A 24,829-nucleotide genomic window follows, 5' to 3' on the forward strand; every position below is an offset into this window, starting at 1 on the left:
AATTTTGAAACCCCCCCCCCCCCCCCGGGGAAAGTCCCAGGACAGGGCCATTTTCGCGGCTCTTGGCTAAGACAGCGAATGTCATTAACAAATCTGCCAGCTTGAGTTCGCCGGAGATTACACACATTTGAGCGGCTGCCTGAGCAAATGGCGAACCATCAGTCCGAATGCGGCCATTTGGGGTCAATGTTGTAGGCACCGAGAGACATCAAGACGCCTCTGATCCGACTTCGCCTGGGCTTCGCCCCTACGAGAAGAAAACTAGAAATTGGCGTCGGATCCTGGCCCCGACATTAATGTCCGTCATGTATTCGTCCAGCATAGAATCCAAAAAAAAAAAATGGGCTTCCATTTCAACCCAAACATGTTCAACACCATTCGATGGTCTGTCTGGGGCCAGCAGATTTGGGCTCTTGTGGGTGCCGTAGCTGCACTTACTACGATGGCGATCCTCCTCGGCAAATTCAACAACCGGCCTGTTTTCAACCAGATGGGAGTTACGCTCAATGCCATTATCTCTGTGCTTTCGGTAGCAGTAAAAGCTGCTGTGGCTTTCGTTCTCTCAGAATGTATGGCTCAATGGAAATGGATTCTGTACGCTAGGGAAGACAGGCTCATGATCGATTTCGATCGACTCGACGGGGCTGCACGTGGTCCTTTGGGCAGCCTGAGGGTGCTGTCGAGAACGAAAGGAGCGTACGTATCAAAGAATGCCCATGCGCTTCGTAATACATGGGCGCTAATATCGACCACTAGGTCTATTGCCCAATTTGGGGCTATCCTGACCATAGTTGCCCTCGCCCTAGATCCTTTTGCCCAGCAGCTACTTAGACTTCGCGAAGCTATCGTGTACGACAAATCAAATAACGACACCTCGGCACTTATTTCACGAGCAGCAGAGTACTCCTTGGGCGTTGCACACACGGAGAAGACTCATTTCACCAATTTGACTTGGGATTGGGAACGCAATGCATCTATCACAACAGCAGAATTCGACTTCTGGAATATCACTACTAGCATTCCACCCTCAATGGAAGGGGCAATCATGAGTGGCTTTTACAAATCGCCGGAAGAATTGCAACGGGAAACTCTTTTCCGGTGCTCCTCGGGAAACTGCACCTTCGAGCCATTCGTAACCCTTGGCGTATGTCATAGATGCACAGATCTCTCCGCCAATCTCACCCGAATGCCCGGCAACTACGACGAATTGCTGAACACAATCAAGCCGTATCATACTGCTAATACACCTGGAATCATCGTCAACGGGTCAACCATGTACGCCACTGGATTCAGCCTTCCCAACGGCCACTACATCGCCAACACCGAAGGCTGCCAACCTTACCACCGCCAAAAGTGTAACAGTGAATCATATACTACTACATCTTTCGGTACCGGGAATCCAAACAACACAGTCACCATGACGGACATTGACACTCTATTATGGTCTATGAGTATTATATACGCAGATATCAAGGCGTTGAATGCGTCTGGAGCGTTGAAGGATTTAGATCCGTGGTCGGAAGAACCTCAACCGCCTGAGGTGACTTGGCCAAACGTGTCACTGAAGGCGTTAGAGTGCGGCCTCTGCTACTGCGCCAAACGCATCACCTCAAATGTCGAAAATGGTCGCCTAGAAGAAACCGTCGCAGAAATTGCCAATACTAAGCGGTCAGAGTTTTCATGGGACTTACCAAAAAATATTTACATGAATATTAACGACAAATATGACCGAATACCGCCAGAGTACCGCGCCCCCCCAGACGAGTTGCGAAGTCTGGAATTCCACAAGCTTTGGTCCGTCGTCACCAAGAACCCTCTCGAGATCGTAAAAGCCTCAAAGGAAGACGATTGGCAGATGCAGTCCTCAAGAAACCAGGTGACGATCCAGTCGGAATCTGTCAAATCAATTAGCGCCTACATCCAAACTCTGTTTCGATGGGAGCCCTGGTTCAACGATACTAAAGTTCGCGCTCAGCTTAGCCGTCTTGAGGGCATGGAAAATGCTGTCGGCTTCAACGGCGCATCGTTTGGACCAGTCACGTCCCTCTATGCCGCAGCCCAGCCACCGGCGTTGAACAGGCTGGTGTCACTTAGCCGGTCCGACTTTGCGGGCGTCTCCGCAGTCTTCGAATCCATGGCTATGAGCATGACGAATGAGATCAGGCGGACCCACGAGGACGCCGACGTCGCTCGCAATGGAATGAACACCATGACCTATGAAGGGCTGGTGGGCAGCACTGTTGTGTTGTACGAGGTCAAGTGGCAGTGGATAGCATTGCATGTTACTGTACTGACATTGGCCTGCACGTTGATGTTGATGACGATCATCAACACGAGAAGCAACGTAGATGTGCCGTTGTGGAAGAGTAGCTCACTGGCGGCCCTTCGGCGTGGAAACGACATCGGCGGGTTGCTAAAGGACTCTGGCAAGTCTGTGGCCGACATGGAGGACGCAGCGAGGAAGATGTACATGAGTGGACGCCGCATTGACGTCGAGGAGACTAAGTATCAGGGAAAGCAGTATTCGAATCTCGTGGAGAGCGAGAGAGCCTGGCAAATCGATCTGAGTGAGGGATTAGCTGAGACGTCGACAACAGATACTGTCGAAGAGCGGTTTGAACCCCCAAGCCCAGCGTCGTTCCATGACCAAGGGTTGGAGATGGCTCCTAAAACATATTCCCACACATTCTAGCAATAGTTCATCTTCGATTGACAGATTGTTACCTAAATTGAGGTTGTCCCTAATAACAGCTTGTTCAAACAAGACTCGACTGATTTTGTTCGGGGACCATATGCTGTACCGATGTGCCGGATGGTATCACCTGACTATTTTTCAGATACAATAGAAAATGCATCAGAATCGCAGAAACAGCAACTTTCCCAGTAACCACAATATCAAACGCCTGCTTCCAGTTCAGCAATGCGCTCCTCCCAGTTCGGACCGAACAGTTCCTCGGCCTTTGCTCTATCCTCCCTCACCTCTTCGACGTGTCTCTCCAAACGCAGACGAATCCACTGATCCTTCTCATCCCGACCGCTTATCCTATGCAATGCTCGGATATCGCCTTCGATCTCAGCGGCCCCCAGTATTGCCACCTCTCGGTTGACTTCCCCTGTCCTCAAGGCTTTTTTGATCTCCTCGCGCAACTTCTCCAACTCCTCCTGTTCGCATTTGAGCTCGTCCCGGCGTCTCTGGGCTGCGGCGCGTCCGCGGGTCTCGCTTTCAATCTTTCGCTCCAAGATCAGGACATCGGTGCGGATTTGACCCAATCGTAACGAGAGAGAAATACCTCGGTCTTTAAGAAATGTCATCTGGCCTTCGGCTTCAAAGTCTGCCTGCATGTGGGCACTGAGCCGCTCGAAGAGGGAGCATTCGAATGTGGCAATGTCGGTGTGCGTCTGTGACGTGCCGCATCCATGGCAAGGTCCGAGTATTGCGAACGCGCTCGTGCGCTTTGGAAACAGGCTTTGGATGGTTGTCATCTGTGAGGCAGAGGGCATTAGTAGGGTGGTTCGACGGTAGAATAAAGAAATTCGGGGTTGGAGGGAACATACACTTTGATAGGTGAGGTCGAAAAGAGTTCAAATTTGTTTTGTTACGAAGGCAGCGGGGTGGTGGCGATGTCGGGAAAAATGTCGGGCGTGGGCGACAATGAGGCGGTGAGAAGAGGCTGGGATTGATGCATGACGCGAAAAGGAGACGTGACGGGCTATCCTTATTTATGAACATCAATTGCTTATGTAACTGGGAAATCATGTTTAAAGTAGTAATCATCTCGCCTACCTAGAAACGATTCGGGAACGATTCAATTCAGTGCATATGGGTTCGAGGCCTCGTAAAAGGACGCCCCTAATTTATTCATATCAGGACCTCAAGCCCGCATAGATAACTTCAGATTCAGCTTCATGAGGTAAATTGATGTTCAATAAAAGCATGGGGAGGTAGGTTTTAAGTGGACGTTCCATATTTGCTAGGTATGCTTTCGTCAGTACGCGTATCAGCAAATGAACCAATATCGACGCTCACTAATACCTAGGTAGTGGGAATGATAACGTTAGTGATGGGTAAAAGCCAAAATAAGAGCTTAGATATTGAGGTAAAGACATAATATGAAACTATCTTGATTTTACTCTGTCTCTAGATTGCTTTCTTGAAATAAAGGCAAAGCAAAACTGCAGTCGATAGCTACTTGGTCTTAGTTCTCGCAAGCGCCGGTGAGTAGGAACGTTACGTTGGACACGCATTAGACTTTGGATGTCTCCATTGACACAGATACAAGATCAGGTTTTGCTCAACCTGTAGAGCGACCCAGTACAGCAAAAAGAAAATACGCGGAACGAAACGTCTTGGGCAACGACTCGAAAACAGCATACAAAAATATGAAATCGATACAGGTGCTGGATATCTTGTAGCGACTGGATCCCGCGAGCAAAAGACACACAGCAGGCACTCTCAACAATCTGTATACAGGTTGGTTTAGCTGATCCGAATCTTGCGAGCCACTTCTGCTTAGGTCCGCTACTAGCGACAAGATGTCTGCGGCAAAAACAACGTCCCCATTTTTGTAATTTAAGCCAGCAGCCGTTAGAAATAGCGAACTCTATCGCAAGACTTTGTAAATAGTCTCGGAGAGACGACTTTTGCCCCTTTGACTGACGGATATGTTACTTACCCACGGATTTTACTATCAATTTTGATACTCGTACTACTGGCGATGAGCGCTTTGAAAGGTATTTAATGCCTGTTCTATTTTTGAGACTGTCTTCTTCGGGGTGTGAACGCCATTATGCAATCCAAGACAAGCTGAGGAAGCTCTGGTCGATATTTTGGTGATTGTATTTTGTGCCACACTTTGGATTTCGAAGCCGACATCAAGAATCTCTGCGAATAGTCACATAACCACCTGAAGAGTGATGTGAGACATCCGCCGAGTTGACGCCGCCAGGTTGTGTGCAACTATATGGAAGGGCGGACTGAAGCTGAACCTGAATGTTTCCTGCTCCCTTCAGACTTTGTATACAAAATGTGTTGGTGCTCAGGTTAATTGCTCTGGAAGCAAGATATATCCCCTCATTAACTTACCTTCTCACAATCATGATATCTTTTCTCCTCTCGTCCACAATGCGTACATACATCCATACTCTTTGGGGAACCACGGCGTTGGTGGATGCATGCACCATTCATCCTTGTCGTACTCCAGTGTACGGTGCGCATCTTGTCCACGGCCTCCTTCTATCTTTCAATCAGTAGCTATGACGGATGGTCTCCTGAATGGAAAGCGGATATCACGCACATCTTCGCGGAGAACCAGAACTGCGGTTCAAACCTCGAACGCTATCGGCAAGACCAAAGAAGCATCGCCTAAGGCACGTTTGGTTGCATTCTGGAGAATTATCCCGAGTTCCTGAAGGTTGGGCAGGCTGCCGCGACTCTCGGGCTCGGGCTCGCGCCGCCGCTCTTGCAGCAACTAAGTCCCACGACGGCTGACACGGCCGTGCTGGCAATGCGGCGACCATTCCTGGCCTTCCTGGTCACCTTAGCCGCCCCAGGTATCAGAGTCCTGTCTGCGACGGAAAATTGCTTGGGTCTTCATCTTCCGACGTATCAATACAAATCAGAACCCTTCTCAGAGAACGAGGTGTCTCGAGAGATGTATTAAGTCGGAGCTCCAGTTATCCAGCCAGAATGGCCGCGTGAGCGTATAGAGCGTATACAGATGCGAAACTCCCGAGAAAGACGTCGCTTCAAGTAAGCTCCCACATTTGTCCTTGGCGCACTTTACGTTGTGAGTGATGTACAAGTTCTGTTTCACGTTGCCTGTCTATCTAGCATCGTCTTCGTGGGTGTCAAAGATGCCATGTGGGTTGTGGGCCGATATCTCATCTGTAGTCTCGTCTGTCGGGGCGTCTGGTTGTTCGAGTTTGCCGGAATGAGGTCTGAGAAGCTGGAGGTAGACCGCAGAGCAAAGGCTGTGAACCATCCCTCTTGCAAGTCACCAGAATAGACGTTGCTTTCTAAACCGAGCGTATGAGCGTGGTCTCACCGGGGAGAGGAGGCGGACCGTGGGAAACAGCACGAACCCTCTATGGCGAGCAGACGCAAGGTTAGTCTGGGCTTTCTTCATTGCCAATTGTCATGATGAGTATCGATGGTAAATTCTTGCTATTTGCCAAAACGACGAAGTGCAAAAACGTTCAGACAAAGGCCAAAGTATCAACCAACGGGTCGAGTTAGCGGTAGTTGCAATGCGCTCAAACAGACGGAGACTCGTACGTAGCCGACGAAGGGGTCTCGCACAAGCTTTTGGTCGGTAACTAGCCGCCCGACAAGGACGCGTCACACTTTTCGCTGGTGACTTGTTGGCTGGTTGGTGAAAAGATCGCAAACATTGCGAACCGACAGGCATTAAATCCCACCCGGGTCCGCGATCCCTGTTCAAACACATTTTGGGGGAAATCGTTTAATTGAGCCTGCGGATACGGGGGAGATTATGACTTTCTCCGATGATAATTGGTCAGGTGAGCGATGTTTGCTGCCGGTTCCAACAGCTTGCACCAACAGCTTGTCACATTCGCCGAGCACCAACAAGTGTGATAGCTCACCGCGCTCTGTGAGCCATACTCCAAATGCGATTAATGGTAAGAGCAGATTTCCCTGATGGGGAAAACGCTATTGTGAGTTCAACAGTTTCAATAGTTGCGCATTGAGTCTATGATGCACACGTTGTCATTCGTGTTGCTTGTGTGATTCCACGTCCCAACAGCTAGTGCAGCTCTTTGCAACGACTGCGAAGATCCACTCGCACCCCGGTCAACGACAAGCCCAGGCACGCCCGGCGCAGCCGTTACAACGTTCCAACAAACACCGTAAACCGATTATCCGCCAGCCTGCGGGGTTCGTCCCTTTCCAAATCAATCACCCCACGAATCCGCGGCCATCTTCTCTCGTCCTGCGAAACTCTATTTCTCACTCAACCTTCCAGCCTCAGCAGCAGCGAACGATCTGTCAGTTGTCCCAAGACTTGGCTCGCTTGACGCAAGATGTACAACCCATCGGCAGGCCGCGCGACGGGCTATGCACCAGATCAGATGGAGCTAGACCCACCGACGAATGCCGAGGAGTCGGACGCGGTGGAGGTCGATGACATTGACAGTGTTCGTGTACCAATAGAACTCGCGACTAGCGATCGAGATGCACAGACTAACGGTTGCGCAGCTAGCCGATTCCACCATGGACTTTGACGACCGCATGTAGGTACCCTTCATCCCGCCGGAGACTGAAGCTGCAAGACCCAAGCTCGATGTAGGCAGCCGCTGATGACTTAATGCAGCTCCTCGTACACGAAGTCCATGACGGAGAGCGTGAAAAACTTCAAGAAAGAATACGGTCGGCGATATCACGCATACCGAGAAGGATGTAAGTTCTCATTCTGAGCCGGCCGTGATCATTGTCAATGTCGTGGGCGAGTGGTTGACCAGGGACAGCATACAATTTCCCCAATGATGAGGTCCGTTTCCGTGGCCCCCTAACCTGCCACAACCCCCCTCCCCCCCCCTCCCCTTCACTGACTTGAGGCTACGGCAAATTTACTCCAGGGAGAGATCAAACGACTAGATCTCATGCATACTCTGATTTCGAAAACCATCGGGTGGCGGTGGTTTTTGGCTCCAGTGAATCACAACAAAATGCACCGCATTCTCGATGTGGGAACCGGAACCGGCACCTGTATGTATCACAATAAGTCGTGGCACTACGCGCATGTAAAGGAACTCTTATGTTCATACGAAGGCTAACATAAACTGAAGGGGCCATCGAGGTTGCCGACGTCTTTCCACACGCACAGGTTATTGGGAACGACCTCAGTCCGATTCAACCAGAATGGTACTCATGCCGTATCTTGTCATTCAATAAGGGAGGCTGACTGGCGAACAGGGTTCCGCAGAACTGCAAGTTCGAGATCGACGACGTCGAAAGTGCATGGTACATGGATGCACCTTTTGACTTCATCCACGTCCGCTACATGGCATGCTCTCTGCGCGACTGGCCGACATTCGTAGGGAGAGTTTACGAGTAAGTCATGACATCCGAGCCGATGACCACATGTCCATGGCACAACGAATATCTAACACAACTCACCATGAAAGTAATCTTGAGCCTAACGGCTGGGCCGAGTTCTCCGACATGAGCGTGCTCTACGCATGCGACGATGGCACGTTGACAGAGGAGCATGCACTCATGCCGTGGGACCGGCTTTTCATGCAAGCCTGTGATATGCTCGGTCGCGAACACTCCCCAGGCCCGAAATTGGAGGGCTGGATAAGACAGGCACCCTTCACTAACGTCAGATGCCATCATTTCAAGATCCCCCTCGGGCCTTGGCCCAAAGACCTTCATATGAAAGACCTTGGGTGGTGTAATCTAATTCAGACGCTCGAAGGTCTCGACGCGTTCACGCTGAAGCTCTTCCGAAGTGTTCTCGGGTGGACCGAAGAAGCAGTTCAGGATCTTCTGGATGAAGTTCGCCAAGAACTTGAGAAGAAAACTTACCATGCCTATCTCAACTAGTAAGTAGCTTTTCCTTCAGTCTTCGTCACCAACCTCAGGGCTAATCATCATTCAAGCTATGTGGTGTATGGACAGAAGCCTTCATATTAGGCAAGACGAGAAATCCAACTTCTTTTGGCAGGTGTACAAACATGGGTGAAGATGCATTCTTTTAGATATTTAATACAGAAGTTTATATAGTTTCAAGAGCGACTGTGGGTATGATGAAACTCTTCCTAAGTATGTACAGTGATAGAAACCGGATTCCTGCAATGACTCTGTATCCAGAGACACACCGGAAACCTAAGAAAATGCCACACTGGATGCAAAGAAAGCAAGCTAAGGAAAGCGATGAAACTCGTTCGATATCCCCCTACCATAGACAGAAAACCAGTCCTCAGCCCCCAGGCACTCCCGCGCGGATGTTGTCATACTTGCTATTCGGGTAGCTCAACTGGTTCTCACTCGAATCCTGCGCGGCACTGCCCCCCAGAGCATCAAAGCTGGTCTTCATCAGACTAGCGTCATCGGTCCTGTCCCCGCTGGCCTCCCAGAACATTGACCCTCCAAGGCCCTTGCTTTGCAGGTATGAGACCTTGGTCCTCACCACAGCCGGCGTGTCGTAGGAGATGAGCTCCTTGGCGCTGGAGTCGTAGCTGTAGGACGCCACTGCGGTCGCATCGTACAGCTCTGTGGCACCCGCACGAGGAAGTGCCTTGTAGTCCCACACGCCGTTCTCCCATGATCCGCTGCCGATGCCGGTGAACGGCTGACCGATGCCGTTCGTCTGCTCAAAAGAACGACCGTAGATGGGCATCCCGAGGACGATTTTGGAGGCGGGGACACCGGCGGCGAGGTAGTCACTCACGGCTTTGTCGGTCGAAAAGGGGGTGGCGGTGGGGTTCGCTGGGTTCGGGAAAAGGTTCGCTTGGTGGCCGCTGTTCGCATCCCAGGATCCGGCATAGTCGTAGGCCATAAGGTTGAAGGCGTCGATGATATCCGACATGGCCTTTAGCTGCATGACGTTGTAGTGGTCAGGCCCCGCGGGCGATGCGACAGTAAGGAGATAGTGGTAGCCCGGGGTGTACTGCGCAGCATAGGCATCCAGCTGGCTTCTGATCTCTTGAAGAAGCAAGACGAAGTTGGCTGCATCGCCCGCCGTGGCGGGGTACTCCCAGTCCACGTCAATTCCATCAAATCCCCAGTCTGTCATCGTATGTTAATCACTGTCATGTCGATGTGGCGCACTATGTGCATACCTTTCATAAGCGTGATCGATGACGACGCGAAGAGAGATCGGCCTGCTGCAGTGCTGGCAGCAGCCGGGAAGTTGGTAGACCAGGTCCAGCCACCGATGCTGAGCATGACTTTCATCCGGCGATTGGCTTTCTTCAGGAGATAGAGCTGCTTGACGCAGCCGTACGCGTTTGTGCCGACATCGTTCCAGGCTAGTGAGTAGTAGTGAGATAACCTGTCCGGTAGGTTTCAAGACACATGAGGGCTTACAGTCGGAGGCATAATGCTTCTCCAAATCAGAGTATGTGTCTGCGGTGTAACTGTAACATGTGAGATAAACAGATCTCAAAGATGCCACAGACCGGCGATGAATCATCGGTACTTCTCGAGATCAAAGAAACTTACACCTCTCCAGTGTCCCGTAGGTTCATGAACGCGTACAGCACATTCGTGATCTGAGATGCAGGAAGATCCTGCGGCTGATAGTTGCGTCCATAAATGGCCCTGAATCCAAGTTAGGATACAACAAGTCGTCTCAATAATAGAAGGCAACATACCAGTTGGTGAAGTAGACAGCGTTGGTGTAGCCATTCAGGCCTCGGGTGGTGAGGTTGACCGGTGAGGCCTCGGTGAGACGGATTGCGGGAGACATGATGCTAGCGATAGCAACTAAGGAGCGGAAGAACCTCATCTTGACCGAAATTAAGAGGAAACTATTAAATAGTCTATAGAAGGAGTGTAAGAAGAAGGCTGTGCCGCACCTCAGCTAAACGTCACTGGACTTGAGGTGATCAACTGATCATATTATACTAATTCTGTCCGGTGAAGTTAGACAATGCGCTACCCAAGATCTCACCCACGAAACAATGAGAGAACTAGGGACACAAAGCCATTGTTGCCTCCGACCACATCTGTCATCTGAAAATCGTGCGTGCTCGAGTTGCATGCGAAACGTTACGTTTTCTGCCAATCAAACTCTCAACTCCCCTGAGCCAATCCTGCCAGCTTTTTGGCTTGTGAAGAATTCGCAGCGCAATTTCCACGAGGCGCGTGAAGGCATCGTGGTCTTGTCGCTCGCGTCACGCTTAGATGGTTACAACCAATTTGACAGTGATCCGTTAAGCGTGTGGTCTAGCGTGCCATCAACCCACCAAAGGATGACATGCCTCGCGCGCCCATATTGGCTGCATCAGCACACTGCGAATCTCGCGTGGAATTTCGCTTGTATGTGTGTGTGTGTACGCGCGTGTGTGTGCATGGTGGAGCGCCGCCAACACCATAGGTGAGGACTTGGTGATGGTGCCCGGTGAGTGGTTGGCGCAAGGTGAAGCGACGGAGCTAATGCAGGTGTAGCCGGTCTTTTCCTCTGCTAGCATGTCCAGCGACGCCGCCAGATTGGCTGAACGTCTTGCATTCTTCAAGAGCTACCCTTGAAGGGCCATGTGCCCCGAATTTGGTGAGTTGACAGCGAATGACCGAGTCGGGGCCGAATGTGACCCTCCATCCCTGGCCCTTATCGCTCTTTTCGGACAGGACTAACGTGAGCACATGCTGCCATTTTGACGAATCTGCTGGGACCGTATGTCGGCTTATCGCGGCAGTTGTCCTTCCAGAAGTCTGACGTAAATTGGATTTCTCTTCTTTACTGCAGAGTTGCTGAGACAGGTATTATGTTGACTAGAGCCAACAAGGCGGTACTTGGAAAGTAGCGCAACAACGGCATTCAACAACACTTCCAACAAATCCTCATTCGGCATCGGGGTTACCCCGTCTTTCACCCACCTCCAACAATCCTACGGAACTTATTATCCTTCCGGAAGGTGGAGATCTGATAAGACGGGCACCGGTGCATCACCCGCCCCGCCCCCTGATCTCCAAAAGGGTTGCCCTCCAGGGGCCCCTTTCGCCAGATGAGCTGCTGCCATATGATAGTGTGCATATTACAGAGTGGCATCCGCGACTGCTTTTGCAACTTTGAGTCCATCCGTACGGTTCATGAGGGTATGAGAGATCTGCAACGTTGCAAATGGCGACGACAGATGGACATCCCGAGTAGATTAGGATCTTCCCTCGTCGACGGACCAAGTTGGTAGCCCTCACTGACCGGATCTCGGCGAGTGTTCGATACTACCTTGCTGCACATGGCGAGTTCAGACGGTTACCACCGCTTCCATGACTGGCTGCGGGCAAGGTTCCGGATCGGTCCGCACGTTACGTGCTAACCGACTGACGCCAGTCCCCTGACTCCGGCAATCTGGCATCGACGTCGGAGACTGGCAATTGGGCAGAGGCAAGATTACCGTAAAGTATGACTACACCCCATGCTACAAAGCACGGGGGTATTAAATGTTGCATTAAGATATTCTACCATAACTCAAGTGGTCCTCACTGAGGCCTTGATGGGTCGATTTTGTTCCCCTCGACGTTACCTGTTGTCGTCACATCCTGCACTCACTCACTCATCGATGTGCTTTCCTTGACTACAACGGGCGATTGTTGTGACATTGCAGGATTCAAATCCTTATCAATGCCAGTATCGGCAGCTGCTCCCGTGCCCTCTTCCACGCGTTTCTGTTTCTCAGCCAGCTCCGCTTCTGCACGCCTGATCCTCCGACACCTCATGACGGCCCATACCGTCAACGCCAGCACGATGAGCGAGAACCCGCCGACGCCGACGCCAATGCCAATCTTGGCACCCCTGGAAAGCCCAACGGAGTCGTAATAGCCATAGCCATCGCCCGATCCAGATCCATTAGGGTCGCACTCGTCAGACGTCGCGCCCACAGGACAATAGACTGAAACGACGACGCTGACCGAGGTAGAGTCGGGGACCTCTGCGGCGTAGCTGGGGAAAGGGATGACGTCTTCAGTCATGCCGCCGCCGAACTTAGTTTTCGCGATGGCAATCTCTTCGTTGGCGAGGTCGAAGACCATGTACGCGCGCTTTAGCATCATGCCGCCGAGGCTGTACGTCGAGCTTGAGCTTCCTGATGTGGTGGAAGTTGAGGATGTTGATGAGTTGTCTGACTGGACTCCAAAGAGGCAGTATTGTGTTGCGGTCTCGGTGTCCCAAGACCACTTGCTCGACGACCAAAAGTCAGCTGGAATGACGAGGTCGGAAACCGGCACGTTCAGAACCGGTCCATCGAAGCCGTGAAGCTGGATAGCCAGCTGTGCAGTTGAGGTGTTGGCAGAACAAGGGACTATATAGTTTGATTGCGACTCAAGCCACGTCGCCCCTGCGATGGCGTAGATATCTTGGGCAATGTCATCGGGAAGCCAGGACGCGATGTTGTGGGGACTGATCCGGACGAAAGGTTTGTCGTTGTAGGACGGCCCGAGACTGCCCAAGGGCTCCAAGACGTCCGATGATGACTTGCTGCCGTTGATAGAGTGGATCCGAGTGTTGAAGACCTTTGACGTGGAGAAGCTAGTCACGATCGGGAAGCGGGTGAGCGGACTCTCAAACTTCGACTTGTCGACTGCACCCAAGAGCAGACTCCCAGACTCAGTAGAGAGATCGTCCACCCATAGACTGTACGCGGTGGAGTTGATCATGCCATCAGTGAGCAGGCGGTCGGGAACGGTAGGCAGACTTTCGCTGCTTGTATTACTTGAGCTGGAGCTGTAGGGACTAGGCGTGTACGCGCTCGTGTTGAAGCCCAGGGCCAGTACGCCAATGTATGTATCTGCTGTGTCAACGATGCCCATGTTGAGTTTGCCCAACTGAACGTCGCCGATGCTCAGTGTTTCGCTCATGATCTCCCCATATGCGTAGCCTTCTGTGTAGCTCGTCATGAAAGTCTCAGTTCCGGGGTTGACATATGTAGATGACTCGTTCGGCATGAAGGAGCCGTATTTGCACCACCCGTACTTGAGAGAATATCCGTCCTCGTCGCAGTTGTTGGCGTTGACCACCCAAGTCTCACCGGCTTGGACGGTGAGCATCATCGACATGTTCTGTGGCGGCGTGCCGACGGTGACGTTTACGAGATAGACCGTGTCCGCGCTAAGAAAGTCGACTGTTGAGGTGGAGCGACGTTCATCATCGCGACGTCTGGAATTCCTGCTCAATGGCTGGTGAGACTGCCGGGTGAATGGTAGACGGACTTGAGCTGTTACCGCTGCGGCCCATAGAGCGACCGCAGACACGACGGACAACTTCATGGCAGGGTGAGCATGGAAGAAGCGAGTGACTGTGATGCATGCATGGCTAGAAGAGAAGAAAGGGGGAAAACATTTGGAAGGATTCACGAGAATTTTTAGGCTTCAAGAGCGTGCGGCACAGAATGCGGCACAGGAGTCATAATCCATTGGTACTAGGCAGCAGAGCAGAACAATACTAAAACGAAGGATCAAGATGCTGTTGACAGGGGTTAAGCGACATTACGAGGTGGGTCTCCGCCCTTCGCTGGGTAAGGTGATCAACATTCCTCAAGACAGAAAACAAAATCAGGCTCTGAAAGAGAACATGGAGGATGTACAACATCTTCCAGGAAATCAAATAGCAAGCGGAGCTTTACGCGCTGGAGGCTCGCTCAAGAGCTGCTTCAGCTCCCCAAATGCCTTGAGGATATCCTCCGACTTGGCCTCCCAATCCTTGCGCGAGTCTTCTCCAACCTCGCCCTTGATGGCTGCCACCAGATCTGGACCGGCGCCGCCCGCAAATGACAGCGCTGGGCGGGTCGCCGCAACACGGAGTTTCATGCCCTCCAACGTGCCCTTGACCTGCTCCGACGCCCGGTTGCCGCCCGCGATGCCGTAGCTTACCACAGCCGCCGGCTTGCCAATCCACTCGTTGTACAGGTAGTCGATGGCGTTTTTCGTACCACCGGCCATGCCGTAGTTGTATTCCGGAACGACAAGGATGTACCCGTCGTACTTGGCGATCTCTTCACTCCAGGCGATGGAGTGAGCATGCTCGAACTTGGCAATAGCAGGCACCTGCGCGGGAAGGGGGACTTCATCATGGACGGGTAGGTTGAATTTGGCGACTTCGACGAGCGCAAGGTCAATCTTGTTGGTGGAGGCGTCTTGGCTGATGGTGTTTTTGACGATTTCTGCGACTTTGGGGCCGATTCTGACTTTGCGGGTGCTGGTAGCGATGACAGCGACTTTCTTGGCGGCGGCCATGTTGGAAGTTGATGCTTTAATGAGTTCTGAGGAATGAAAGAAGTTCTTATGAGTTTCAAAGACAAGGCGTTGAATGACTGACCTTCTTGAGTCTTCAACAGGGCACGAAGAACTCTGATTTCATACTCGCAACTAATGTTCGAGGACAACAACGAGCACTGCATTGCCCGTGGTACAACTCGCTCCCTCAGCAGGCGACCGGTGTCTATTGCAACCTACTCTCCGTACCAAAGTCCCTTCCCAAGCCCCAAGTCGGCATCGGCTTGGCTTGCTGGCCGGTAAGTGACACAAGTTCTGTACACTTCTTTCCGGCGTGTCGCTGATTATCAATACCAGCTTGTGAGTTGAGGGCAGCTAGAGTTGATGTCGCTGCATGCAAAGACTCGCGCGCGCGCGCTGTCTGCAGCTTGACCACCGACATCCAAACTAATATGCAAGGTGTGTAAGTTGACGCAAACCATTGGCGTTGTCTTTGCGATGAGCCAACAGTTGTGGCTTAAGGTGTGTCCCTGCCGCCTTGGCTGCTTACGGTGGCGCCCGCGCGGTATCAGCACATCGGTCGGAGTTGGGCGCAGAAGCCCACATGCAATCCCGGCGTTGTGAGACGGAGAGCAAGGGATGAACCGCGCGGTCGTTGACTAATAAGTCAAACGGCTTTTCCAACGAATGACGGGCGTTTCCTCACACAACTTGCACAATCAACAACATCCAGAGGTTTTCGCTTACAATAATCACTACATCGCAATTCTGCACCCCTTAGCTTGGTTGCATCCGCCCCAGCTCGCATCTGTGGCCCACCAACCACGATCTGGTTTCTAAATGCCTCGGTGGCTCAGTGGTAAAGCGTCTCACTCGTAATGAGAAGATCGGGCGTTCGATTCGCCCTCGAGGCAATACCTTCCTTTTGCGCTCTTTTTGGCGGAGTGCAATAGGCGTTTTGCAGGTTTTGGTATAATACATCGCGGACTTACGTGGTGTGAAAGCAAGTCATGTATGAGATGAAGTTTCAATAGCCCCGCAGACGTATGGTCTAAGCTGAACAGATTGGGGTGTTTTTTAACAGAACAGTATAAAACGTTCTGAATGGGATCCGCAGAATGCGAAGGAAACACATGCATTCTAACCGTTGGTCGTCGACCGAAGGACTTGAATTTGTTTAGCACTGTAACAGGAGCCTCTTTTTGTTCCGAAGGTCGTATCCATTTCAGTTCTGTGAGACGAAGTCCCTCCTGTTAATTCTACATCCAGACTCTTCCCCAACAGTTCTCCAAAAGTTAAGATACACAGTTAGAACTACGTCGGCGCTTGATCGCGCTCAGTTGCAAGTAATGTAAGCAGTTAATAATACCACTCAAGCTTGACTCACGACGCCGCACGACGACGCACAACAATTAATTGCTGACGGCTCGGAGGTAGTGGGGCAGAAGACCGATGAGTGGACCTTCCGGCGCGGACATTAAGCGTTGACCGAACGTCGCCGTCGCCGGAAATGCCGAAGCCGGAATTCCGGGCATCTACGTCATGGTCTCGATAGAGTTGCCGATGATGGGATCAGGCCCTCACTCATTAGCACCCCGTGGGCCGTCGTCGGTACCGAATGAGAAACCGAGCTGCGCTAGCTTCAGCGTTTGCTGAGGAAGAATAAAAGTCTCCGTGATCCCCGACCATTCGACGGCCTTTGAACGTCGAGATTAATTCCACTGAAATCCTTGCATAACGAGAATTGAACAACATGAGAATTGTCGCGGCTGAAGAACACTTCAGCTCAACGGCCTTCGATGGCCAGCTCCCTGCGCATCATCCGGGTTTTGAATGGCCTGTGTCGCAGTTGCGGGACATCGGGTTAGGCCGCATCGCCGATATGGACAAACATGGAATCAGTACACAGGTAATAGTCTCTTGGTCACAGCCGCGTGTGCAATCGCTGATGGAATTCCAGGTACTCTCTCAGACGGTCTATAACGTGAAAGACATTGAAAGATGTCACGAAACAAACGACCAGCTGTACGAAGCTGTCAAAGCACACCCCGCGCGGTTTGCAGCTTTTGCCTGCTTACCAACCGCGCATCCGGAGAAGGCGGTAGCGGAGTTCAAGCGATGCATTAGGGAACTTGGGTTCAAGGGAGCTCTCATCAACAACACGGTTAACGGGGAGTTCCTTGATAACCGAAAGTACTTCCCAATCTTTGAGGCAGCAGCGAATCTTGGGGTCCCCATTTACATCCATCCCAGCTTCCCGAGTCCAAAGGCCCACGACGTCTTATTCAGCGGAGACACCATCTCGCCAGAAGCTGCCTTCATGGTATCCACCGGAGCCTGGGGATGGCATTCGGAGGTCGGTCTCAACGTAGTCAGACTCATCTCAATCGGGCTGTTTGACAAGCTGCCCAACCTCCAGATCATCATTGGCCACGGTGGCGAGATGGTCCCGGTGATGATTGGCCGCATTGAGGATACCCTCGGAAAGGTGATGAAGAAGGCAGGGCATAAGAAGGGACCTCTTCAGTGCTTGCGAGAGAACTTCTACATTACCACTAGTGGAATGTTCACCACGACGCCGCTCAAGACGTTGGTCGATGTTATGCCGATGGGCCGGATATGCTTTTCTGTGGACTATCCGTATGCCTCAAATGAGGACGGGAAACGACTCATTGACAGTATTGACTTTTTGGATGCGGAACAGACGAGATTGTTCACTCATGGGAACCTCGACAGACTATTTGGACTGGGCTGGAACCAAAACACAAAGGCCAAGATATAATAACAATTCGAATTATTTTGCCTCATACTCCGTACCTTATCTAATTTCTGATATGTTTTGCCGGTGAAAAGGCTCATAATCCCGTTTTTGTCTTGTGATTACCGCAATGTCGAGGAGACAGGACATGAGAAGGTCGAATCGGACCTGGGAGTCCGGCTTAAGCTGTGGTCCACGAAGTTCCGAACCTCTTTTGCCTGGCCCCAGCAGGGATGATGGGCGGGACAAACTCCACTTGATCCGCCCGGAGCTAACACCCGATACAGTCCAACAAGAACTACCTCTGCTGAGTAAAAGAAGTATTTAATAGGCACCAACAAGCCCATGGCGCCATTCGTTTGCGCGAAATTCCTTTCTCCATCTTTCTTGGCAGCCTTCATGATGAATCCTCAACCCGACCTGCCCTCGGCGTCGGCTGTTGTCGACTTCCTTACGAAGTCGCCCTTCGAAATAGCTGCGCTCATTTTCTCCTGTATTGATGATATCGACATCAAAAACCTTCGATTGAGTTGCATGAAGATTGCCAATCTCGCTAGCCCTCATCTCCGCTTCAAGCGCGTCTTCATAGACGCTAGCCCCTTGAACGTGGAGGTGTTCCGCGCGGTCGCAGAGAACGAGACTTTCCGCCACGACGTCCACGAGATTGTTTGGGATGAATCTCGCTACGAAACACCATCGGATCGGGACCACAGGTATGATGGCGAATGGGACAGATTTGATGAAGGTTCCGACAATTGAAGCGATGAAGGAGACGATGAAGATAGCCCATGGATCAAGCGTCCACGTGGTGTTCCTTTCTGGTTTTACAGATGTTATCATGCCGCCATCGAAAGCTTGGAAGACAGACGCCAGCACGATGTCGAGACTTTGCCGCAGTATGTCGAGGCATCGAAGCAGCTTGCCGCAAAGATGCCTATCCGAGACGCCTACGCACATTATCTGAAGCTACTTGAAGAGCAAGAACAAGTGCTGTCCGATACTTCAGCTGATGCAGTTGCTTTCGAATGGGCTCTGAAAAATGACAGATTCCCTAACCTGAAGAGAGTCACTCTCACACCCGCAGCACACGGCATGCTTTTCAGCCCGTTGTATCCAACTCCTGCTCTTCGTGCTCTTCCGGACGGCTTTATCTATCCGCTTCCTCGTGACCTTTGCACGGAGAGGAGTTCAACGGCTGGGATTGGAACGAAAAGATTGTTAAGACATCCCCACTGGGGCACCCAACAGAGACGTACATGGAGGTGAAGGACAAATGGCGTGGCTTTCGCCATGTCGTCAGAGTTCTCGCACAGCCGACAAGCACGGGTGTCACGGAACTCATTTTTGACGGCAACCAGATCAGCACTGGGCTTCCGTGTGCTATCTTCAATGCACCAGAATTTGGAGTCGAGGCCGTTGAATACGAAAACCTCGTTGCCGTTATCAAAAAGCCAGGCTTCACCACGCTTAAGCTTAACCTCATGATGGACGATCAGGAGTACAATGGCTACGGTGCTTTCCGCAATGGGCGCCTGAAGAAAGCTTTGGAGGCTGCTAGTGATTTGCGATACTTTACTTTGGAGACCGACCAAGAAGATAACCCTGACGATCCGTGGCGCGTCCAAAGTTCGACAGCCGATCACTTCATACCCTTGCGATCTATTTTCCCTGTCGAGACGTGGAAGAATCTATCACATTTTGGACTTTCGCGCTTTCTAGTTAAGCAGAAAGACTTGCTAGACTTTCTTGCTGCCCTCCCGCAAACCTTACGGTCGGTCGAGCTCAGCTTCCTCTGGTTCTTGAAAGACAGTGGCGATTATAGAGAGAACCGGATAGTCGTCAATCTAAGATGATACACATCAAAAGCCCATGTCTCGTTCGTAGCCATCCACCAGCGGAGCCGTTCCAATTTCAATGATTGACACGAAACCGCCCTTGGGTCTATGTTATATCAACGTCAGTTACTCAACTTGGTTGCTGATTATTTCTTAAATCTTTTACCCCGGGGCCAAAGGACTCGGTCCAGTCGCCATATCCTCAGCACATGACCGCAAGGTGTGAGGTTTCCAGCATAGCCAAGAAAGTTGAGATCCGCCCGAGATGTATGTAACGATTGGCAATGGCCTATCAGCACCTGGTCAAAATCAAATTACATCAATTCCAGAAAGGATCGACTCGCCGTCGAGAGAGTCTTAGTAAAGCCGAGCTGGGCATTTCGGGCTCGGTGCAATGGGGCATACCGATGGCGCAGCACGAATCGGGGTTGTCGTGGCGCCCATAATCCCCGTGCGATCCACGGCTTGCGCGGGATAATAAAACACAATAGTAACAGTTACCAACAGAACAAGGAACAATTGCAACCAATCACAAAATTGCGGCCTTTGGCCATCAAGCGATCATCAAATGTAACATTAGTGAAGTTGGAAGAGGAAACTACTCTGCTTATTTGGGGTGACCTGTCGTGAAGCCTTGCCGACTTTGTCACTTGCAGATGCTTTAGGCAAGTGAAATGGTGACCTGCTGTTCTTTACTCTAGAAAGCTGTGGGTCAAAGAACATGGCAGACAAGTCCTGGCTGAGAGGGCAAGCCAGGCGATTTCCCATCTCGGGATCCCCTGCTGCTTTGGATTCGTGCTGGTCGGCGGGGACTCCGTTGACCGCCGAGACAGTATACTCAAACCACTCTTGACGGAGACGCACATGCCAAAGCAAACGAGAAATACTCAGGTAAGGTCCTAAACCTGAGATGAGTTGGCTCGCCAGACTCTCAATTCCAAGTAACTATTCTTGAAGAGATTATTGCGCAATCGAATGGGCTTCAAATTAGGCTTATCACAGAATTGAAAAATCAATGTGCTGATGCTTTCCATTCGGTCTGTGGGCATGATGCAAAACTCTGGGAGACATATGTAGTGTTGGTAGGAGCTAAAGTACAACGCATTTTGCTTTGGTAAGGCAAGTTGGTCTTGTGCTTTGGTCGGTGGCCAATGACCATGCGACCGATTCATCCGGCTCGAAAGCTGACAATATCTAGGCCACGACAGGGCCATACAACTACGAGAACTACTTGATATTTTCCTTCCAATCGTTGAACTGGGTAACGATTGACCCCACAAGATCTTCGTGTACTAACGGAATTACTACCATTTCTACAGTGTTTCTAGCGTCGAATTAGACAGAGAACCACCCACGGGATCATCTCAACCTACCTAAGAAAGCCCGTGCGCTTTACGAGTATTCCCACTTTTCAGACATCTATCCGCGCATTCATGTTCGGCCACCCCCAAGGAATCCTCCATTGGAAAGAGGCCGGGCTGTGTCCACAAAAGCCGGCCCACGTCGGCGCTGCTCCTTGCTCTGAAACTAACAGGAAAACGTTCAGAGGCATTGTGTTCTGGATCAGAGAAATGGAAAAAAGGGCATGGCTGGCTTAGGAGAACGGGTGCGCAACAAAACGGGAAAGAAGCATTACTACATTGAGGATTCCTTGGTAGCAAATGGCAAGGGCTCGGCAAAGATCTGACAACGAGAAGGACTTCATTCCACTACTCCGGCCTGCAGGTGGCGGGCCTTCGGGTAACATCTCGAACCCGACAAGAACAGTGCAGTTATTTGACGACGCTACAAATCGGAACTAGCCTAAATGGAATGAACAGATCGAACCCACATCATGGGTTTACCATAGAATTATAAAGATGCCCCAGATGATCGGTTGATGCCCTCTCAGTACTTCATGTTATATTCAAATTTGCTTACCCCTTTCCATTCCCTCACTCCTAAATTTCGAAGAGAACCATGTTGAAGGTCATCACAGCCCGTTTTCACCCACCCAAGCCATCATCTAGACGTTTTGATGGGCTCACCATTCTCATCGTGGGGGCCTCCACAGGCATCGGTCTGGAGGCAGCCAAGAAGCTAGCAGCACAGGGAACATCTACCCTCATCATCACAGCCCGAGACGAAGCCAAGGCAGCTACAACCAAAGCGACCATCGAAGAGCACTTAGCATCAAGTTCGGCATTTTCGGGGCCCTTACCCGTCATCGTTCCTCTCGTCGTTGAGATGACTTCCCCTGACTCAATCTACAACTTGGTCAATAGACTGAAGCAGACGACAAACCACTTGGACCACGCCATCATCAGTGCCGGGTTGCTGGCAGGATCGTACAATCAGGCGGAAACAGGATACGAGAGCAGCCTGCAAGTCAACGCCATTTCGCCAACACTGCTTTCAACGCACCTTCTCCCTATGCTACTCGCCTCTCCTTTGGTGCAGAAGGCCTCGGTCGCCGAAAGACCGCATCTCACTTTGGTCAGCTCCGGCGCGGCTTGGCTTGCCAGTCGTTCGACCATAGAACCTATCCTCAATTCGACGGCCCCTCTTCGTGACCTGTCAAGACCGGAGGCCTTCACACCGGGAGTCATGGGAGGCCAAAGGCACTACTGCCTCACCAAGCTTATGCTTGAATATTCCATGCGGCACCTTGCGTTCCTCCCAGGTATCGAGGACACTGAAAAGAAACCCAAGGTTCTTGTTGCTTCCGTTTGCCCTGGTGCGGTCAACTCGGACCTCTCGCGGCACTCAGCCAACGGCGGAGTCGTCGGAATGATGGCGAAGATCGTCAACAACACGGTTGCGCGGACGGTGGAGCAAGGGGCAAATATCTACATTTCAAGCCTTGGACTGGGTGAGGAAGGTCGCGGTCAGATGTGGACGGACGACCACATCTCCAAGGACCACAAGATTTTCCTTTCTACCCCGGAAGGCAAACAGCTCGGAGATCGAGTCGTGAAAGAGCTTCAGAGCTTTGTGAAAGAGATGGATATCAAAAGAGGCATATGATCAGCTCGTTTCTATATGACATAAATATCGTAAGACTGCGGTGTCAATCCAGCTCACAGCTAGGGTGCTGGACTATTTAATAGAATACCACGATCGTACAGGAAATATATCTTAGATCCCATTTTCGCGGATGACCCGAGACGCGAGATTGACTGTTTTCACATGTTTGAGGGGCCATTTCCCCCAGCATTACATCACTACGTAGCCGCTTACGGTGCAATACCAGACATGTCTGTCAATTTCGCGATAAAAGTTCCGAGTCTGGTGTGTAAATGTAGAAAATCATTGGGTCCTGTCTTCAAGAATTCAGTACATACTGGTGCGATAAAATTCTTCTACCTTCGCATCATCCTTCTTAACATGACACTTGCCAATGTAAAAACTCACATTTTTCTGACCTTCAAAAGTCATTGCTAGACATTCACAACATCTTTGAGATTTACCTCTGATCACACTAGACAAGAGTGGTAATCATTGACAATCTTTGAAACTTGAGGCCAGACAAATGCTCCGTCAGTGAAGCTCGTGATTACCGGACTTGATTCAACCCTGCTTTTGCCTTGTGAATGGGAACAAGTCAAAGAAAGAGAAAACATTGTTACATAGGTAGCGATTGGCTTCCAGTGACTTGCTGTAGGAAAATATGCTTCAACCCAGTTTTGTCCCTGGCTTGAAGCTGAGAAACAGTGCGTATGTGGACTGTGAGTATGTTGGTGGCAGCCTTCGTATGTTAGCAATTAGCGTACGAAGTATGCTTCAAAGACTCCCGGCTTCGATCGGCCGAGTCCTTAAGATCGACGGAATATGTGTAAAACTAGACAAAGAACCGAGAAGAAGTTGTAGTTTGGCCCCCAAATTAGGTATCGCGTGGAGCTCTGCACATCAGACGATTGCGTGACTCAAAGTCAGTGAGTCGCCCGAACAGCGATGGCCGGTCTGTCGGAATCAAAGGCGGCTTAAGGATAGCGGCGTTGCCGAGAGTTACGACATCCGTCAAAACATCATGTCAAAACCGCGGACTGACAACCAATACTCTTGGCATGGGCCGAATAGCGAGGGCATCATGTCGAACGGCGGATGTTGCCGTGTCACTACACAACTGCCGGCCCCGAAAGAGACTCCGCTGCCTTGGTTTAAGCTTGTTTGTGTCAACGGCACACTTGGCACGAACACAGATCTCGCCGCGATTATTTCTCTCCGGCGAAGCAACCCTGATCTCGCGCTAGAGAAGTTTGGTTTATCTAGGGACCGTTTGGGCCTCCATATTAAACATTGCCTTTTCTTTTGGGTTAGCTAATAGTCAACGCGTGAAGTATGCAGCTGGACCTTGGAAGTCTCTGGGATGGCATGGAACGTAATCGAAGTTGCGACGAGGGGTAGGAACACGAAAGGTACGAAGATCCCGACTTTGGACGCCGACCCAACGGTGTGGACTTCAGCGTGATGAAAGGCAGACGTGTGATGAACGTCACAAACAAGCGGGGACCTACTTCAACTGTTGCTTCACAACTCCCTCGGATGGCTCGGCGCAGCCTTGCCAGATACGGATTATACGAAACTTGTGGCCAGAGTGTTTGATGACATCGCATTGGCCTTCATAATAAGCTCGGAATGCTCTTGGAGCTTGACACTTGACGCCAAGACCCCGGCAAACAGCGAGCGAGCCAATGGGAATTCTTCACTCTTCACCTGTCCCACGAATTCCGAACTCCAGTCAAATAGGTAGACACAATCCCGATCATGGTTCCATCGGAGTTAAACTCTTTTCGTGTATATCGTTGTGCTCCAAATACAGAAAGATGCGACGAAGCATTTTCAAAAAGTCCAAACCTAGAGAGACGGGATGGGAGGTCGTGTCTATCTGTCGGCGCCGACAAAAAATCTCACCACGCTATCGCAACTGCAACGGACATCTGATCATACATGGACCACCGGGACCTTCGCTGAATACTAGACTTGCGCTAGTCTCCCTACAAACAGTTGAAAGCAGAAAATCAAGATCAGTAAAATCTGCCCAACGTCAAGTACTGGCAGACACGACGGTTACACGTCAATAGTGGATGCACTGTCCACAGCCTCCAGATGATGGCCCGACACTAAGATACAACGACGGGTTTACAGCCGCATCGCGCAGGCCTGATATGGTCTGAGCTTCCTTGAAACAAACAAGGGTATGCTTGATGGCCATGACGGAGAGGCTCGACCCGGGGACATATCGGCGGTCGGGGCCGGTCCAAAATGACTCTGTGATCACATTAACCACGGGCGGAGCAGTTCGTCCTGGTCGGAACTGCACAAATCCTTCTCTCCAACTCAATTTTTGCAAATCTTCCGCCA

The 24,829-nt window shown here is 51.1% G+C and overlaps 9 protein-coding genes across 9 annotated transcripts; 5 read left to right on the plus strand and 4 right to left on the minus strand.

Moving 5' to 3' along the window:
- Positions 1–364: 364 nt before the first annotated feature.
- CGGC5_v010216 (uncharacterized protein) lies at positions 365–2,692 on the plus strand (the record flags this gene model as incomplete). Its single annotated transcript, XM_032021263.2, has 2 exons — positions 365–696; positions 757–2,692. 2 exons carry the CDS (start codon positions 365–367, stop codon positions 2,690–2,692), a joined length of 2,268 nt encoding a protein of 755 aa, XP_031881719.2.
- A 64-nt stretch (positions 2,693–2,756) lies between these two features.
- Positions 2,757–3,757, minus strand: CGGC5_v010217 (uncharacterized protein; the record flags this gene model as incomplete). The annotated part of the gene is made up of 5 exons (XM_066152287.1): positions 2,757–2,903; positions 2,980–3,228; positions 3,291–3,296; positions 3,443–3,483; positions 3,556–3,757. 5 exons carry the CDS (start codon positions 3,755–3,757, stop codon positions 2,757–2,759), a joined length of 645 nt encoding a protein of 214 aa, XP_066008384.1.
- A 3,284-nt stretch (positions 3,758–7,041) lies between these two features.
- Positions 7,042–8,656, plus strand: CGGC5_v010218 (Secondary metabolism regulator LAE1; the record flags this gene model as incomplete). The annotated part of the gene is made up of 9 exons (XM_066152288.1): positions 7,042–7,155; positions 7,217–7,251; positions 7,332–7,417; positions 7,486–7,508; positions 7,597–7,726; positions 7,807–7,882; positions 7,934–8,071; positions 8,146–8,565; positions 8,623–8,656. The coding sequence occupies 9 exons, from the start codon at positions 7,042–7,044 to the stop codon at positions 8,654–8,656; spliced, it is 1,056 nt and encodes a 351-aa protein (XP_066008382.1).
- A 286-nt stretch (positions 8,657–8,942) lies between these two features.
- Positions 8,943–10,472, minus strand: CHI1-4 (Chitinase 1; the record flags this gene model as incomplete). Its single annotated transcript, XM_032021269.1, has 5 exons — positions 8,943–9,751; positions 9,805–9,993; positions 10,052–10,101; positions 10,187–10,285; positions 10,339–10,472. The coding sequence occupies 5 exons, from the start codon at positions 10,470–10,472 to the stop codon at positions 8,943–8,945; spliced, it is 1,281 nt and encodes a 426-aa protein (XP_031881858.1).
- A 1,760-nt stretch (positions 10,473–12,232) lies between these two features.
- Positions 12,233–13,948, minus strand: OPSB-1 (putative aspartic-type endopeptidase OPSB; the record flags this gene model as incomplete). The annotated part of the gene is made up of 1 exon (XM_032021270.1): positions 12,233–13,948. One exon carries the CDS (start codon positions 13,946–13,948, stop codon positions 12,233–12,235), a length of 1,716 nt encoding a protein of 571 aa, XP_031881859.1.
- A 333-nt stretch (positions 13,949–14,281) lies between these two features.
- On the minus strand, positions 14,282–14,914 carry CGGC5_v010221 (NAD(P)H-dependent FMN reductase; the record flags this gene model as incomplete). Its single annotated transcript, XM_032021271.1, has 1 exon — positions 14,282–14,914. One exon carries the CDS (start codon positions 14,912–14,914, stop codon positions 14,282–14,284), a length of 633 nt encoding a protein of 210 aa, XP_031881860.1.
- Positions 14,915–16,646: 1,732 nt separating this feature from the next.
- orsB-4 (Decarboxylase orsB) lies at positions 16,647–17,675 on the plus strand (the record flags this gene model as incomplete). The annotated part of the gene is made up of 2 exons (XM_032021272.1): positions 16,647–16,802; positions 16,854–17,675. 2 exons carry the CDS (start codon positions 16,647–16,649, stop codon positions 17,673–17,675), a joined length of 978 nt encoding a protein of 325 aa, XP_031881879.1.
- Positions 17,676–18,053: 378 nt separating this feature from the next.
- Positions 18,054–19,504, plus strand: CGGC5_v010223 (uncharacterized protein; the record flags this gene model as incomplete). Its single annotated transcript, XM_066152289.1, has 3 exons — positions 18,054–18,364; positions 18,413–18,780; positions 18,834–19,504. The coding sequence occupies 3 exons, from the start codon at positions 18,054–18,056 to the stop codon at positions 19,502–19,504; spliced, it is 1,350 nt and encodes a 449-aa protein (XP_066008521.1).
- Positions 19,505–21,445: 1,941 nt separating this feature from the next.
- sdnK (Short-chain dehydrogenase sdnK) lies at positions 21,446–22,492 on the plus strand (the record flags this gene model as incomplete). Its single annotated transcript, XM_032021274.1, has 1 exon — positions 21,446–22,492. The coding sequence occupies one exon, from the start codon at positions 21,446–21,448 to the stop codon at positions 22,490–22,492; it is 1,047 nt and encodes a 348-aa protein (XP_031881735.1).
- Between the last annotated feature and the right edge of the window lie 2,337 nt (positions 22,493–24,829).

The sequence above is a fragment of the Colletotrichum fructicola genome (genome assembly GCF_000319635.2).
Source record: "Colletotrichum fructicola Nara gc5 chromosome Unknown KSG_Nara_v1_contig05, whole genome shotgun sequence".
NCBI lineage: Eukaryota > Fungi > Ascomycota > Sordariomycetes > Glomerellales > Glomerellaceae > Colletotrichum > Colletotrichum fructicola.